The sequence below is a fragment of the Pseudorca crassidens genome, chromosome 6, assembly GCF_039906515.1.
Source record: "Pseudorca crassidens isolate mPseCra1 chromosome 6, mPseCra1.hap1, whole genome shotgun sequence".
Classification (NCBI taxonomy): domain Eukaryota; kingdom Metazoa; phylum Chordata; class Mammalia; order Artiodactyla; family Delphinidae; genus Pseudorca; species Pseudorca crassidens.
In genome coordinates this window covers 72,504,228-72,521,327 of record NC_090301.1, presented here as the reverse complement: position 1 = coordinate 72,521,327, position 17,100 = coordinate 72,504,228, and the positions used below count along the sequence as shown (strand labels likewise).

The 17,100-nt window shown below is 37.9% G+C and overlaps 1 protein-coding gene across 19 annotated transcripts in view; it reads left to right on the top strand.

Moving 5' to 3' along the window:
• Window positions 1–17,100, top strand: part of PKP4 (plakophilin 4) — a 252,134-nt gene that overhangs the window by 189,052 nt on the left and 45,982 nt on the right. For 10 of the 19 annotated variants that reach the window (XM_067741838.1, XM_067741843.1, XM_067741833.1 and 7 more), the window contains 3 exons: window positions 8,000–8,552; window positions 13,642–13,830; window positions 15,646–15,865. In XM_067741838.1, the coding sequence (XP_067597939.1) occupies window positions 8,000–8,552; window positions 13,642–13,830; window positions 15,646–15,865 (962 nt within the window). Of the gene's footprint in view, window positions 1–7,999; window positions 8,553–13,641; window positions 13,831–15,645; window positions 15,870–17,100 lie in introns of all 19 variants that reach the window. The other 9 variants (XM_067741842.1, XM_067741845.1, XM_067741837.1 and 6 more) reach the window with 5 other exon arrangements.

The window sequence follows — 17,100 nt, the reverse complement described above, 5'->3', positions numbered from 1 at the left end:
TTTTAACTTACGGTAAGTTAAGTTTGTTCCTGGAGATTGCAAGACCATCTTTAAAACTGAACTTGCATGTATTCTGGGGAACACAATTTCTAGATATCTGGGCCAAGTGTCATCCCATTTTGATAGTAAACAGCTTATGTGTGGGATTTTTTAAATTATCTTTAGCACCATTAGTAAACCCCAAGTACAGATTTTAATTTTCCAACTGCCTACTAATTTTTTTGTTTTGTTGTGTTTTTTAACATCTTTTTTGGAGTATAATTGCTTCACAATGTTGTGTTAGTCTCTGCTGTATAACAAAGTGAATCAGCTATATGTATACGTATATCCCCATATCCCCTCCCTCTTGCATCTCCCTCCCACCCTCCCTGTTTCACCCCTCCAGGTGGTCACAAAGCACCAAGTTGATCTCCCTGTGCAACGTGGCTGCTTCCTATTAGCTATCTGTTTTACATTTGATAGTGTATATATGTCAATGCTACTCTCTCACTTCATCCCAGCTTACCCTTCCCCCTCACTGTGTCCTCAAGTCCATTCTCTACTTCTGTGTCTTTATTCCTGTCCTGCCCCTAGGTTCATTAGAACCTTTTTTTTTTTTTTTTTTTTTTAGATTCCATGTATATGTGTTAGCATACAGTATTTGTTTTTCTCTTTCTGACTTACTTCACTCTCTATGACAGACTCTAGGTCCCTCCATCTCACTACAAGTAACGCAATTTCATTTCTTTATATGGATGAGTAATATTCCCATGTATATATGTGCCACATCTTCTTTATCCATTCATCTGTCAATGGACAATTAGGTTGCTTCCATGTCCTGGCCATTGTAAATAGTGCTGCAATGAACATTGTGGTACATGTCTCTTTTTGAATTATGGTTTTCTCAGGGTACATGCCCAGTAGTGGGATTGCTGGTATATGGTATGGTATGGTAGTTCTATTTTTAGTTTTTTAAGGAACTTCCATACTGTTCTCCATAGTGGCTGTATCAATTTACATTCCCACCAACAGTGCAGGAGGGTTCCCTTTTCTCCACACCCTCTCCAGCATTTATTGCTTATAGATTTTTGATGATGGCCATTCTGACCGATGTGAGGTGATACTTCATTGTAGTTTTGATTTGCATTTCTCTAATGATTAGTGATATTGAGCATCCTTTCATGTGTTTGTTGGCTATCTGTATATCTTCTTTGGAGAAATGTCTATTTAGGTCTTCTGCCCATTTTTGGATTGGGTTGTTTGTATTTTTGATATTGAGCTGCATGAGCTGCTTATATATTTTGGTGATCAATCCTTTGTCAGTTGCTTTATTTGCAAATATTTTCTACCATTCTGAGGGTTGTCTTTTTGTCTTGTTTATGGTTTCCTTTGCTGTGCAAAAGCTGTGAAGTTTCATTAGGTCCCATTTGTTTATTTTTGTTTTTATTTCCATTTCTCTAGGAGGTGGGTCAAAAAGGATCTTGCTGTGATTCATGTCAAAGAGTCTGCTGCCTATGTTTTCCTCTAAGAGTTTTATAATGTCTGGCCTTACATTTAGGTCTTTAATCCATTTTGAGTTTATTTTTGTATACGGTGTTAGGGAGGGTGCTAATTTCATTCTTTTACATGTAGCTGTCCAGTTTTCCCAGCACCACTTATTGAAGAGAATTCTTTTCTCCATTTTATATTCTTGCCTCCTTTATCAAAGATAAGGTGACCATATGTGCATGGGTTTATCTCTGGGCTTTCTATCCTGTTCCATTGATCTATATTTTCTGTTTTGGGGCCAGTACCATACTGTCTTGGTTACTGTTGCTCTGTATTATAGACTGAAGTCAGGGAGCCTGATTCCTCTAGCTCCGTTTTTCTTTCTCAAGAGTGCTTTGGCTACTTGGGGTCTTTTGTGTTTCCATACAAATTGTGAATTTTTTGTTCTAGTTCTGTGAAAAATGCCATTGGTAGTTTGATAGGGATCACGTTGAATCTGTAGATTGCCTTGGGTAGTATAGTCATTTTCATAATGTTGATTCTTCCAATCCAAGAACATGGTATATCTCTCCATCTGTTTGTATCATCCTTAATTTCTTTCATCAGTGTCTTATAGTTTTCTGCATACAGAAAACTTTTGCATTCCTTGTGGGCCTCAATTAGGTGTCCACAGTTCTCTTGTCCTTTCTCAATCACGCATCGCACACCTTCTTGGTCTCTGGGCAGGCACAGCAGGGCTGCAGAGGCTTCTTCTCCTGCGACTCAGATGGGGCAGGGCTTGTGGCCGCCAAACCAGGCATTTTTTGCACCAAAAGCAGCAACTAGCACAGACACCCTAAACGCCAGCCTCCGCAAACGCCGCCGATTGCCTGCAATCTTTATGTTTATTCCTAGGTGTTTTATTCTTTTCATTGCAGAGGTAAATGGGAGTGTTTCCTTAATTTCTCTTTCAGATTTTTCATCATTGGTGTACAGGAATGCAAGAGATTTCTGTACATTAATTTTGTATCCTGCTACTTTACCACATTCATTGATTAGCTCTAGCAGTTTTCTAGTAGCATCTTTAGGATTCTCTATGTATAGTATCATGTCATCTGCAAACAGTGACAGCTTTACTTCTTCTTTTCCGATTTGGATTCCTTTTATTTCTTTTTCTTCTCTGATTACTGTGGCTAAAACTTCCAAAACTATGTTGAGTAATATTTGTGAGCGTGGCATCCTTGTCTTGTTCCTGATTTTAGAGGAAATGGTTTCAGTTTTTCACCACTGAGGACGATGTGGGTTTGTCATATATGGCCTTTATTTGTTGAGGTAAGTTCCTTCTATGCCTACTTTCTGGAGAGTTTTTATCATAAATGGGTGTTGAATTTTGTCAAAAGCTTTTTCAGCGTCTATTGAGATGATTATATGATTTTTATCCTGCAGTTTGTTAATATGGTGTATCACATTGATTGATTTGCATATATTGAAGAATCCTTGCATTCCTGGGATAAACCCCACTTGATCATGGTGTATGATCCTTTTAATGTGCTGTTGGATTCTGTTTGTTAGTATTTTTGTTGAGGATTTTTGCATCTAGGTTCATCAGTGATATTGGTCTGTAGTTTTCTTTTTTTGGGACGTCTTTGTCTGGTTTTGGTATCAGGGTGATGATGGCCTTGTAAAATGAGTTTGGGAGTATTCCTCCCTCTGCTATTTTGGCAGAGTTTGAGAAGGATAGGTGTTAGCTCTTCTCTAAATGTTTGGTAGCATTCACCTGTGAAGCCATCTGGTCCTGGGCTTTTGTTTTTTGGAAGATTTTTAATCACAGTTTCAATTTCAGTGCTTGTGATGGGTCTGTTTATATTTCTATTTCTTCCTGGTTCAGTCTCGGAAGGTTGTGCTTTTCTAAGAATTTGTCCATTTCTTCCAGGTTGTCCATTTTATTGGCACATAGTTGCTTATAGTAATCTCTCATGATCCTTTGTATTTCTGCAGTGTCAGTTGTTACTTCTCCTTTTTCATTTCTAATTCCGTTGAGTTGAGACTTCTCCCTTTTTTTCTTGATGAGTCTGGCTAATGGTTTATCAATTTTGTCTATCTTTTCAAAGAACCAGCTTTTAGTTTTATTGATATTTGCTATTGTGTCCTTCATTTCTTTTTCATTTATTTTTGATCTGATCTTTATGATTTCTTTCATTCTGCTAACTTTGGGGGGGTTTTTTTGTTGTTCTTCTTCTTTCTCTAATTGCTTAGGTGTAAGGTTAAGCTGTTTATTTGAGATTTTTCTTGTTTCTTGAGGTAGGATTGTATTGCTATAAACTTCCCTCTTAGAAATGCATTTGCTTCATCCCATAGGTTTTGGGTTGCCGTGTTTTCATTGTCATTTGTCTCTAGATATCTTTTGATTTCCTCTTTGATTTCTTTAGTGATCTCTTGGTTATTTAATAGCATAGTGTTTAGCCTCCATGTGTCTGTATTTTTTACAGTTTTTTTCCTGTGATTGATATCTAGTCTCATAGCATTGTGATCAGAAAAGATACTTAATATGATTTCAATTTTCTTAAATTTACCAAGGCCTGATGTGTGACCCGAGATATGATCTATCCTGGAGAATGTTCCGTGAGCACTTGAGAAGAAAGCGTATTCTATTGTTTTTGGACAGAATGTCCTATAAGTATCAATTAAGTCCATCTTGTTTAATGTGTCATTTAAAGCTTGTGTTTCCTTATTTAATTTCATTTTGGATGTTCTGTCCACTGGTGAAAGTGGGGTGTTAAAGTCCCCTACTATGAATGTGTTACTGTCAATTTCCCCTTTTATGGCTGTTAGCATTTGCTTTATATATTGAGGTGCTCCTATGTTGGGTGCATAAATATTTACAATTGTTATATCTTCTTCTTGGATTGATCCCTTGATCATTATGTAGTGTCCTTCTTTGTCTCTTGTAATAATCTTTATTTTAAAGTCTATTTTGTCTGATATGAGAATTGCTACTCCAGCTTTCTTTTGATTTCCATTTGCATGGAATATCTTTTTCCATCCCCTCACTTTCAGTCTGTATGAGTCCCTAGGTCTGAAGTGGGTGTCTTGTAGACAGCATATATATGGGTCTTGTTTTTGTATCCATTCAGCCAATCTGTGTCTTTTGTTTGGAGCATTTAATCCATTTACATTTAAGGTAATTATCAATATGTATGTTCCCATTACCATTTTTAAATTGTTTTGGGTTTGCTCTTGTAGGTCTTTTCCTTCTCTTATGTCTCCTGTCTAGAGAAGCTCCTTTAGCATTTGTTGTAAAGCTGGTTTGGTGGTGCTGAATTCTCTTAGCTTTTGCTTGTCTGTAAAGGTTTTCATTTCTCTGTCAAATCTGAATGAGTTCATTGCTGGGTAGAGTAATCTTGGTTGTAGGTTTTTCCCTTTCATCACTTTCAATATGTCCTGCCACTCCCTTCTGGCTTGCAGAGTTTCTACTGAAAGATCAGCTGTTAATCTTACGGGGATTCCTTTGTATGTTATTTGTTGCTTTTCCCCTGCTGCTTTTAATATCTTTTCTTTGCATTTAATTTTTGATAGTTTGATTATTATGTGTCTCGGTGTGTTTCTCCTTGGGTTTGTCTTTTGTGGCACTCCCTGCGCTTCCTGGACTTGATTGACTATTTCCTTTCCCATGTTAGGGAAGTTTTCAACTATAAGCTCTTCAAATATTTTCTCAGGCCCTTTCTTTTTCTCTTCTTCTTCTGAGACCCATATAATTAGAATGTTGATGTGTTTAATATTGTCCCAGACATCTCTGTGACTGTCCTCAATTCTTTTTTCTTTATTCTGCTCTGCAGCAGTTATTTCCACTATTTTATCTTCCAGGTCACTTATCCGTTCTTCTGCCTCAGTTATTCTGCTATCAATTCCTTCTAGAGAATTTTTAATTTCATTTATTGTGTTGTTCATCATTGTTTATTTGCTCTTTAGTTCTTCTAGGTCCTTGTTAAACGTTTCTTGTATTTTCTCCATTCTATTTCCACAATTTTGGATCATCTTTACTATCATTACTCTGAATTCTTTTTCAGGTAGACTCCCTATTTTCTCTTCATTTATTTTGTCTGTTTGGTTTTTACCTTACTCATTTATCTCCTGCATATTTCTCTGTCTTCTTATTTTGCTTAACTTACTGTGTTTGGGGTCACCTTTTCGCTGGCTGCAGGTTCATAGTTCTTGTTGTTTCTGGAGTCTGCCCCCAGTAGTTGAGGTTGGTTCAGTGGCTTGTGTAGGCTTCCTGGTGGAGGGGACTGGTGCCTGTGTTCTGGTGGGTGGGGCTGGATCTTGTCTTTCTGGTGGGCAGGCCACGTCCAGTGGTGTGTTTTGGGGTGTCTGTGAACTTAGTATGATTTTATGAAGCCTCTCTGCTAATGGGTGGGGTTGTGTTCCTGTCTTGCTAGTTATTTGGCATGGGGCATCCAGCGCTGGTGCTTGCTCTCCGTTGGGTGGAGCTGGGTCTTAACGTTGAGACTGTGATATCTGGGAGAGCTGTTGCCGATTGATATTATGTGGGGCCAGGAGGTCTCTGGTGGTCCAGTGTCATGAACTTTGCTCTCCCACCTCAGAGGCTCAGGCCTGACACCAGGCCGGAGCACCAAGACCCTGTCAGCCACATGGCTCAGAAGAAAAGGGAGAAAAAAAGAAAGAAAAATAATAATTAATAAAATAATAGAAAATAATTCAAATTAAAAAAATAAGAAAGCAATTTGAAAAACACGAAGAGAGCAACCAAACCAATAAACAAATCCACGAATGATAACAAGCACTAAAAACTATACTAAGATAAACATAAATATCAGAAACAAGTTAGTCGCAGACAGCAAACCCCAAGTCTACAGTTGCACCCAAAGTCCACCGCCTCAATTTTGGGTTGACGCATTGTCTATTCTGGTATTCCACATATGCAGGGTACCTCAAGTTGATTGTGGGGATTTTATCCACTGCTCCTGAGGCTGCACAGAGAAATTTCCCTTTCTCCTCTTTGTTCGCACAGCTCCTGGGTTTCAGCTTTGGTTTTGGTCCCATCTCTGCATGTAGGTCACCCTCAGGCTTCTGTTCCCGCCCAGACTGGACGGGGTTAAAGCAGCGGCTGATTAGGGGGCTCTCGCTCACTCACACGGGGGGATGGAGAGGTACGGTAGTTATAATTGGAATGCAGGGCGAGCCTGCGTTGGCAGAGGCCGGCATGATGTTGTGACAGCCTGAGGCACACTGTGTGTTCTCCTGCCTACTAATTTTTAAACTCCCTCTTTCTTGCCTTATTGTTTATTTTCAGTCACCTTCCCTCCCCAGATCTTCTCCTTTCCATGGCTATTGCCTTCCCAGAATTGTTGAGTTTGAGCACCCAAGTGGCCTCAGAGCAGGTGTTTCAGCCAGCCAACTGCTTATGACACGTGGAGACAAAACATGTTTCTTCTTATGGCATCTAAGAGTATACAAAGTCTGTGACTCATCCCTTTTCTTCTTTTATTGCCCCAACTAAAAGTGAAAGGGGGTTGATGACAACTGTACTCTAGTAGTCACTAAGGAGATACAGAAAAACCTTGGTCCTGAGCTTATAACCCACTGCCTCAGTCCAGCCACCATTCTTCTTCATTGTTGTCCTGCATCAAGAAAGGGATCTGAGACTCAGGGTTTGCAAAAGTCTATGGATTCATAGCCCTGGCAGAGATGTTCTTCATTTCCCAGTCTGGTCATTTGTAGCTGGCCAGACTCAGCAGAGATTTTGAGCATACCTCCTGCTGGGACAGATTGAGGGTACTTGTATTTGCATCTCTTTTGATCCACCAGCTTAAGACAAGAGCTTATAAATCAAAGGAGGTAGAAAGAAATGGCTGAAATCACTAGCAGCCACACTTAAGCTGAAAGAAAAGATAGATTTGGCTAACGCACTAATGCAGCACTCACAGAGGAGAGCTGAGAGCACAGGCCCTATCCAAACGTTCAATTATTCCACTTTGAAAGAACCTTCCTTTTGTTAATGGGGCCAACCCATAAAGACAGTTGTAAAGGCAGTTATAGATACTGCTCTAGCTTTATCTAGATTAACATATTGGAAAAGTTTTGTTTTGTTTTTGTTTTACACAAATGGGTTAACTTAGCCAAACTTTGACTCGCAGGGTACAAAATAAGTACACTGGTCCAGTGACCCTTCACACTTGCAATACAGCATAGTATGTGTTGTGGAAAATGTGTAGGCAGAGGGTAAAATAATGTAAAGACAAAAGAAAAAAAGAATATTAAATGTCTTTAGATCTCTCCTTACTGGTTGGTTTTAGTGTTCTGAAGGGGAAAGTTGGAGATTAAAGCACCACCAAAAAAAAAAATAGTAGAACAAGAAAAACAGAATAAGGAAAAATTAAGATCCAGCTCTACAGCAAAAAAAGGAAAAGAAACTTAGATGCCTAAAATAAATAGTGAATTCACATTCTATAGTGAGCTATGTACATTTTTTTGTGTAATGACAATGGACACACAACCCTGGATAAACCATTCTCTTTTCTCCCCCTTTCATCAGCCATCAGTAGCCAATCGGGCCATGAGAAGAGTTAGTTCAGTTCCATCTAGAGCACAGTCTCCTTCTTATGTTATCAGCACAGGCGTGTCTCCTTCAAGGGGGTCACTGAGAACTTCTCTTGGTAGTGGATTCGGCTCTCCATCAGTGACCGACTCCCGACCACTGAACCCCAGTGCATACTCCTCCACCACGTTACCTGCTCAGCGGGCAGCCTCTCCGTACTCTGCACAGAGGCCCGCCTCCCCATCAGCTGTACGTCGGATTGGGTCGGTCACCTCCCGGCAGACCTCCAGTCCCAACGGGCCAACCCCTCAGTACCAAACGACCACCAGAGTGGGGTCCCCACTGACCCTGACGGATGCACAGACTCGAGTAGCTTCCCCATCCCAAGGCCAGGTGGGGTCATTATCCCCCAAACGCTCAGGGATGACCGCCGTACCGCAGCATCTGGGACCTTCACTGCAAAGGACTGTTCATGACATGGAACAATTTGGACAGCAGCAGTATGACATTTACGAGAGGATGGTTCCACCTCGGCCAGACAGCCTGACAGGTGAGTACAAGGGGACAGCCCTACACAAAGTCCAGCGGGAAAGTCTTCCATGTAACCGTTGTTGAAACAGAGCATGTAACTTGGAAAAAACCTTACATTTTTATCTTAAAATTTATACTGCAGACTTCAGGCTGACTTGTCTTTCAGGCTCTATAATTTTTTTTCTTTTTGCGGTACCTGGGCCTCCCACTGCTGTGGCCCCTCCCGCTGCGGAGCACAGGTTCCAGACGCGCAGGCTCAGTGGCCATGGCTCACGGGCCCAGCCGCTCCACGTTACGTGGGATCTTCCCAGACCGGGGCAAGAGCCCGCGTCCCCTGCGTCAGCAGGCAGACTCCCAACCACTGCGCCACCAGGGAAGCCCTGGACTCTATAATTTTTAATGCACCGAATTACACACATTTATATCACCAGACCTCTTTTGTAATGAATACATTTCCCCCATCCCTCACAATATTAGGATATAAGAGGTACTTTTTTGCTTTTTAGAAGAATTGGTTGGAATTCTAAACTGTTTGTTGAGGTTTTTCACAGTGAAATAGTTTTCACTAGCTAGGCGTACCCATACTCAAAACCCTAAGATATGTTAAAAGGTGGTATCAGAATATCTGTTCAAATTTTTTTTTTTAAAGAAATGCCCTAATAGTGTAGACTAGAATATGGATTTCCTCACTTACTGCCTTGATTTTTAGCATCCTGATGGGAAAGCACAAATTTCTTATGAATTACCTTCAAATGCCGCTTGTATTAAATCAGAAAGACACCAACCAGGTCACTGGTAGTCCAACTGTTTCCTTCAGGGTTTTTTCACGGCGGGTACCCTACATGATGTATAGACTTGTTCTTTTGATTAAAATGAATTCATCTTTAGCTAGTGTTCTAAATTATATTTTAAAAGTAACATGTACATAATGGTAAAAAGAATTCAAACTATGCAGGGAAATATGAATTGAGAAGTGAAAGTCTCAGCCTTCTCTTTACCCTCACCCAGTCCCACTCACCAGTTTATGTATCTTCCAGAATGTTTGATTACATGTATGAGTATATACATTACATACAAATGTGCACACATTGTGTTTCTTTTTTATTTTTAATGCTGTTGGAATTCTATTATATATATCTTCTATACCTTGTTCATTTTTTAATATGTCAGAGTTCTACTTCATTCTCTCAAGGGATGCCTAGGACCCTATTTTATAGATGTATTATAATTTAATCACTTTGCTATTAATGGACATTTAGGTTTTCTCATTTTTAGCTGTTAGAGACAATGATGCAATATATATTATTCCTCCTGCATATTTGCACATAGCTACTAAGATAACTATGGGATCCATTTCTTGAAGTAGAATTGCTGGATCAAAATATGTGTGTATATTTTCTTAATGAAATACTGTCAAATTGCCCCCAGGAAGGTTTTATAGATTTCTATTTATACCAGTAGTTTGAGCGCATGTTCCCTACACCTTCACTAGCACTGCATGATGTCAAAGAGTTTCATCTTTGCCAGTCTGGCAGTTAAAAAGCTGTACCTCATTGTTTCAAGTGGCCTGTGTTGAGTAATGACTGAGGTTGATGATTTCATATGTTTATCAGCCATTTTATTGCTTTTCTGCAAACCGTGAGTTCAGGTCGTCTATTTTTTTAATTTGTAAATGCTTATTATACTTGAAATAAATTAACCCCTTGTAATACACTTCTCAGGTATTTTTCTCATTTTGTAATTTGTCTTTTGACTTTGTTTTTGGTATTTCTTATTTACAGAAGTTTTTAATATTTTGTGAAGTAAGATTAATATCCTTTCCGTATGGCTGCTGGGAAAGGTAAAGCCTTTTTGAAATTTTCTGATTGAAGAATCTTGCACAAAGAATTAATATTGAACTTGATTCTGAGCTCAAGGAAATTCCTAGTGGAGAAACTGCCTCTTTTTCATTCAGCCGTTAGAGGGGTGTCCTTGGCTTAGATATTTTCTGGCATGCCTCTGAAAAGTATGCAGCAGAGTGAGGTGGAATCATTTACGACATTCTGTCTCTGAAGGAAACCTTAAGAGATAAATAGTTCTGAGGATTTCTGTGCCCCAGCCCCGCCCCGTGTATGTGAACAACGGCTGTGCAGAAATCTGTGTTTGCAGTAGAGTGAAGAGGAAGCCCAGGAAAGAAAGTGAGCACATAAAGTACTGTCTCCATGTTTAACCCTGGAGCGCTGATCTCCTTTGGTTTAAAAAACCTGCTTCTCTGACAGTGCAGGTGAAGTTAGACTTTATGTTTCAGGGGGAAAAAATTATACGTAGCCTATTATGGATTTTTTTTTTTTTCCTAGAATATGACAGTCTTCAAAAGAAGTAAAGGGTTTCTTAAAATGTTCTAGGGACGCTTTGGTTTCCATCATCTAGCTACCTGCCCAATTAGTCTGAATGTGGATCCTAATTTGTAAATTCCTCTCTTTTTTTTTCTTATTTTAGAAAGTGATGCGCTTGTCATTATATTTACTATGCTTCTGATTTCAAAGGCTTAATAACCTGCTAATTGATAAGCCTAAAGCAATATTTTATAATAGATTCAGACACTTGGATATTTGGTGATCATAATTTAAATGATGTATATAAATTACTTCCTACAACAGAAAAATATGTCTGCCTGAAAATATTCATTTCAGTATAATCATAGCATATCAAGACAAGTTTTGAGAATAAGAAGAATTCATATTTGGAAGATAAATTTATGTTTGTTTTCACTGACTTAAAATATAAAGGTTTTAAATCACAAGGAATATATCATTGAAGTAGGTAAACTAGTATGTAATTGTGGAATTGCAACATATCACTTGTCTTCCAGTTTAAAAGATATTAAGTTATAATAGCCTTTCTGCACAATCATTTTACTTAATCTATAGGGGCTATGTAATTTTGTAATTTTTTAAATGTTAATCTACAGTAGTTGTGTTTTTGTTTTAATGCATGAGTAGGTAAACAAAAATATTTACCATCATAATGTTATTCACAAAGATTTCTAATATCGAGAAATTGCTATTTGACTATAATTCTTAAGTTTTTATTTCCCATTATAGTCTATCACGTACAGTCATTTCATCTCACTAATAATCCTGTAACAGGGGGCTGTTTATTGGATACTTTTTATAGTTGTACGTGGTAACAAGCTCATTTGGTTACCTTTCTTGTGAAATCATAGTAAATGTTTATGAAAGTTTTCATATTATATGGATTCCAGTGAAGACTCCAGCTAGATCCTGGCACAGTGAGAATATCACATTCTGAACGGGGCAGAATGCTTTGGTCTCTTTTCACATCACTGTGGTGGTGAGCCAAGGCGGCTTAGCCAACTTTAGGAGCATCCAGGGCTCAGCTTGCCTCCGCCCAAGTGTTTGCGATCTTCAGAGTCTCACAGTAAATCAAGGGCTCTACTGAATATTAAAATAATGCCTCATACTGATAAGATTTCCAAGAACTAGGTGCATTTTCCTGCCCACTTTACGTCACCATTAACAAAATCAATGCCTGCAACTTTTGTTCAAGATACTCTTGGGCTCTATAAAGAAATGGAGTTTATACTGTGCTAAGAATGAGAAATCTGCCAGTGAATAAAAAGCTGAAATCCTCAGATGAGAACTTTACAACAGCAATCATAATATGGTCTTTAGAGTTACATGGGCTTCCATGAACCCCTGGTGAGCTAACCTCCCTCCTTAACCTTATGTCTGTGGAGGGCTCTGTCCAGTTCGAGGTTTCTCACACCATGTCTCATTGATCCTTGAGAAATAGCTTTGTCCAGTGCAATGACAGATCATGGAGGGGGCTTCCTCTCAGCCCCACCAGGAAGTAGCTCTCTGAAGGGGATGAACTACATTTCCTTTGGGGCTCTGTTTCGTCAATTTTAAAATGGGAAGATTTGGCTGAATGAGCTCCCAATTATAAGATTGTATAAACCTGTGATCTTCATTTTAGCAAGTGAGGAGCCAGTAGCCAAAACCCACATTTGTTCATTTAATTTCTTCCCATGTCACATTGCTGTCCGGGATTGGTAATAATCATTCATCTTAGAAGCTTTAATGTATTAACTTTCTTGCCACTCCTCACTAAGCAACATGTAATTATCACTCACATTCAGGCCCATTCACTTTAGTTGTCATATGATTAACTGAGCTAACAGGATGTGAGCAATCGTGTCTTTTGGTAATTAGTTACTGTGTTGATTATTTGCAGTCTTTTTAAAAGCGAATATATGCTGACTGACCTCAGATATGTTTGTGCTTTTTCTTGCTCGTATTTAGAATGTAACCTTAGTTGGTATTCTTACCAAGTGACAAATTTTACTTACTAATGAATGATGACAACTCACAAATTTCTGAGCATCATAATGTAGAATATACTAATTCACTTTTTTAAAGAAAATAACATGTTTGCGTTTGAAGTTTGCATTAATTATTAATAATTTGAATGAGAGTATTTGAAATGACTTAATACACTAACTTTGTACTTTTCCTTTACACTAGAAAGAAGGTAAACAAGAATCTGGTATTTGGATTCCTAGAAAAACACTTGTTTTGTTTTTTTAATTGTGATAACAAATAATAAAAGAATACTTTATAAATCTTATTAGTTCGCTGATATTTTAAACTTTGTAACATAAAATTTCACCTTTTTCTATAAAAATCTTGGATGAATGAATTGAGACAAAGTTCAGAACAGTTCTTGAACATCAGCCTATTTCTAAGCGCTGTTATGTAGGTGTCGTCTTAAGTGTTGGGATTTAAAGAGGTGTGGGACATGACGGCGCTCTCTTTTTGGTCACCATCATAAAATAGCTTACAGTTGGGGGATGAATTTCAGAGTATCAAACCATTTAATAATTTCTTATATTTTTTTTAGAAAATTTACTTTTATCCTGCTGCCAGAGGAAAAAGTTTTATTTTTAGAATGTATATGGTATCCCATTCATATCTGTCATCCCTCTTTTGTAAAACTCACTAGGTTTGGTGTTTAGACTCAGCATTTGGTCCTGTTGTTTAGGAGTTATACTTTTAACCTCACCACAGCTTTCAAGTTTTTTAATGATGTAATTTTCCTGCCTGTAGGCTTACGGAGTTCCTATGCTAGTCAGCACAGCCAGCTTGGACAAGACCTTCGTTCAACTGTGTCTCCCGACTTGCACATCACTCCTATCTATGAGGGGAGGACCTATTACAGCCCAGTTTACCGCAGCCCAAACCACGGAACCGTGGAGCTCCAAGGATCGCAGACAGCACTGTACCGCACAGGTTCGGGTGGGCATCAGCTCTGTTCAGCTGCTTTCCCAATTTCACCAGCCCAAGAGTAGAGGATTTTATTGAGATAGATTTCCTGTTAGAGTGAATTCATATTGCCCATTTGGTTGTCAGATAAGCAGCCGTAAAAGCAAATCAATAAACAGTAAAACAGAAGTTCATTTAGTACCTACTTATAAGTGATATATTTTTACCTTAGTTCAATCTGATCAGTGAACACAGTGATTATATTTTAATTCACAAATAAGTTTGTTGAGCTATAAATCCGACTCCTCAGGTTAGAAGCATATCGGATATAGAAAGGAAAGCCTTTTTTGGAATATTTCTTTGTAATTTTTGTTTCCTAGAACACGTATTTAGAGAAAATCCCTACGTGAGCTATTGGCTTATCTTTGATTTAGCATGTATGTAGCCCAAGTGTATGTGGTATTACTCTTTTTTCGTTACTGAATCTCTTCTGAATTCTTAAGTGATAGAATGTGAAATAAATATTCCTTATGATAGACTCAATCTGGGACAGAATGCAATGATGGCAGTTATAAAAATAGGGAACAGGAATTCACCAGGGGTCCAGTGGTTAGAACTCCGTGCTTCCACTGCAGGGGGCCCAGGTTCGAGCCATGGTTGGGGAACTAAGATCCCACATACCACGTGGTGTGACCAAAAAATAATAATAATAATTTTTAAAATAAGAAGAAAAATAAGCAGCTAGTGCATCACACCCTTGCATCCCCAGACTCACATTTGTGTCACACCGTAGCGGCTGATAGAGCAGAAGCTAGAACCTGTGGCCACGTGAGCTGCCAGATTGTGCTACGGGTGTGGCTTATAAAGTCCCAAGAGGCCGCTTTAAAAAAAAAAAAAGTTAGTACAGATTTATTAACGTGCCCATAAATGAATTCCAGGTAGCAATGATAATTCCCTAAAGACACAGCTCTAGGAGCCATACCTCACAGAACACCATGAGGGAGAAGACTGAATTTGAATTGGTTTTTTGCCAAAAACTAACAGTTTGGTCCACTGTGGTATTTTTCTCCTGATAAAATGTACCAATTTTTAATAGATGTTAGTGAAAAAATGTTTCACTCATTATGTTCTGTAAATTGAAGAATTTCTTTATTAGGATTAAGAAGTAAATAGTGTTAAAATATGTTAATTGCAGGAAAAATATGAACACAATCATTGGAGAGATACCTCCTGCAATAATTTGGAAAGAAAGGTTAAATACAATGTACAATACTTTATACATAGCATCACGCAATCATTTTAGGGAGTAGCTTTAGAAGAAGTTGATATATCAGTCTTCTTTCCTGTGAAGTATATTTTCCAATGTTATCAAAATACACAAGTCTATAAATAAAATATGTATCGAAATACGTAACCTGTATTCACTAGGTGTCCAAAGTTTGACGGTTTCAGTTATCTATAAGTTTGAATATCTTACGTGTCTTTTATTGCTAAAATGTAGTTATGAAATTTTGTTATCTATTTCTAAGATTAGTTTAATTATTTTCCTTTATTTCACCTTCAGTTTTGTTACTAAATCTTAAACATTAAGACCTACTGTGTAAGCAGATTTATAGTTTCATTTTTGCTTTTTCCTGCTAATAAAATTGACATAAATATTGTTTGTGTTATGTTAAAAACTTCAGTGCCTTTGTTAGCACTAATGAGCTAGATTGGTAATACCTAAAAGTAAGCAATTTATATAATTGTTAAAAACTTAACCCTTCTTAAAACTAAAAATATTTTGACTTTGAAAAGTATCACTTTGTGGAGAACATACTAATCTTTTTTAAAATGCTGACTTTCTAGTAGGTGTTGGAAATCTGCAAAGGACGTCCAGCCAACGAAGTACCCTTACATACCAAAGAAATAATTATGCTCTGAACACAACAGCTACCTATGCGGAGCCCTACAGGCCAATACAATACCGAGTGCAAGAGTGCAATTATAACAGGCTTCAGCACATAGCACCAGCTGATGACGGCACCACGAGATCCCCATCAATAGACAGCATTCAGAAAGATCCCAGGCAAGTACTGGTTATGAGTCTCCAGAATGCCACCATATCTCAGGAGTCAACTAGTTCCTTCATCCTGACTTTTTTCAAGTTGCCGTGCCTGTTATAATATCAGTAACTCCTTATCTCTCATATTTCCAGTCGTTTGCCAGCACTGTAGGTCATTGAGGTTAATTTCCCTTTAGAGATAGATTCCTTCTTTCAGCGCTTTAATAATAAGTCAGAGAATGCACAGGTGTGTGTGAATATCTGCAGCACCCACAACTGAAATACTTCATCAAGGCAACCACCTGGGATACGTCTGAATTACACAAAAGATTTTAAAGGATCATTTTATGCCTTTTCCTTTATCTTGGCTGACCTCTTACATGACGGCTTCAGAAAATGCATATGGTTGTTTTAAACTGGGAAAGACCAATGTCATGTGCATTTTGAATCATACTGGTCAGTGCCGTGTTGCGCTTTTATCAACTAGGTCCTTCGAAAAGCTTTCTGCCATTTCAGGGAAGATAGTTCACAAGAAATTCTCACATCTCATGAGCAAAAAATATTTGGCAAATAATAGATGTTTCCTGCTTTTAATTTTATTTGGCCATGTAGATAACGTGTTTTATTAAGATGAGTCATTTAGTACTTGATCGATTTTGAAAAAGTAGCCTCATCTCTTTAATGAAAGTCATTTAAAATATTCAGGAAATAAAGATATTTAGAAACTAAAAGAGAATTTTAGCTTCTGAAAGAGTGAAATTATTTCTAAATTTTAAGCAGCTTGAGTGTTATTTTAAGGCATATATTAACAAGATTTCATTCACTCTTTGCCCACAAATAGTTATTTCACTGAAAGATTGTTATCATTATCAATTCATTTATAGCAACCTGCCAACTTATTCTAATGAATTAAAAGCATGAGTGAGGTTTGGTTATTAAAACAAAATAACCTAAGGTACTTTTGAGTTGAATGGGAAGCCCACTGCTTCACTAAAACCACTCCACCTATTCACTCTTTTGCCTAAAATATTTTACAGTGTATGCATACATTTGGTTCTGCTATTCCTATTTGTCACCCTTCTGTTATTTTAAGGATTTCTAAAAATAATTTGTCTAATAACACCTCCAATATAATTAAGTCAAAAATTTTTTACATGATTTTGTTTTTTGTTCTTTTCTTTTTTTAAATTTGTTTGTTTGTTTGTTTACTTATTTATTTTTGGCTGCATTGGGTCTTCGTTGCTGCACGCGGGCTTTTT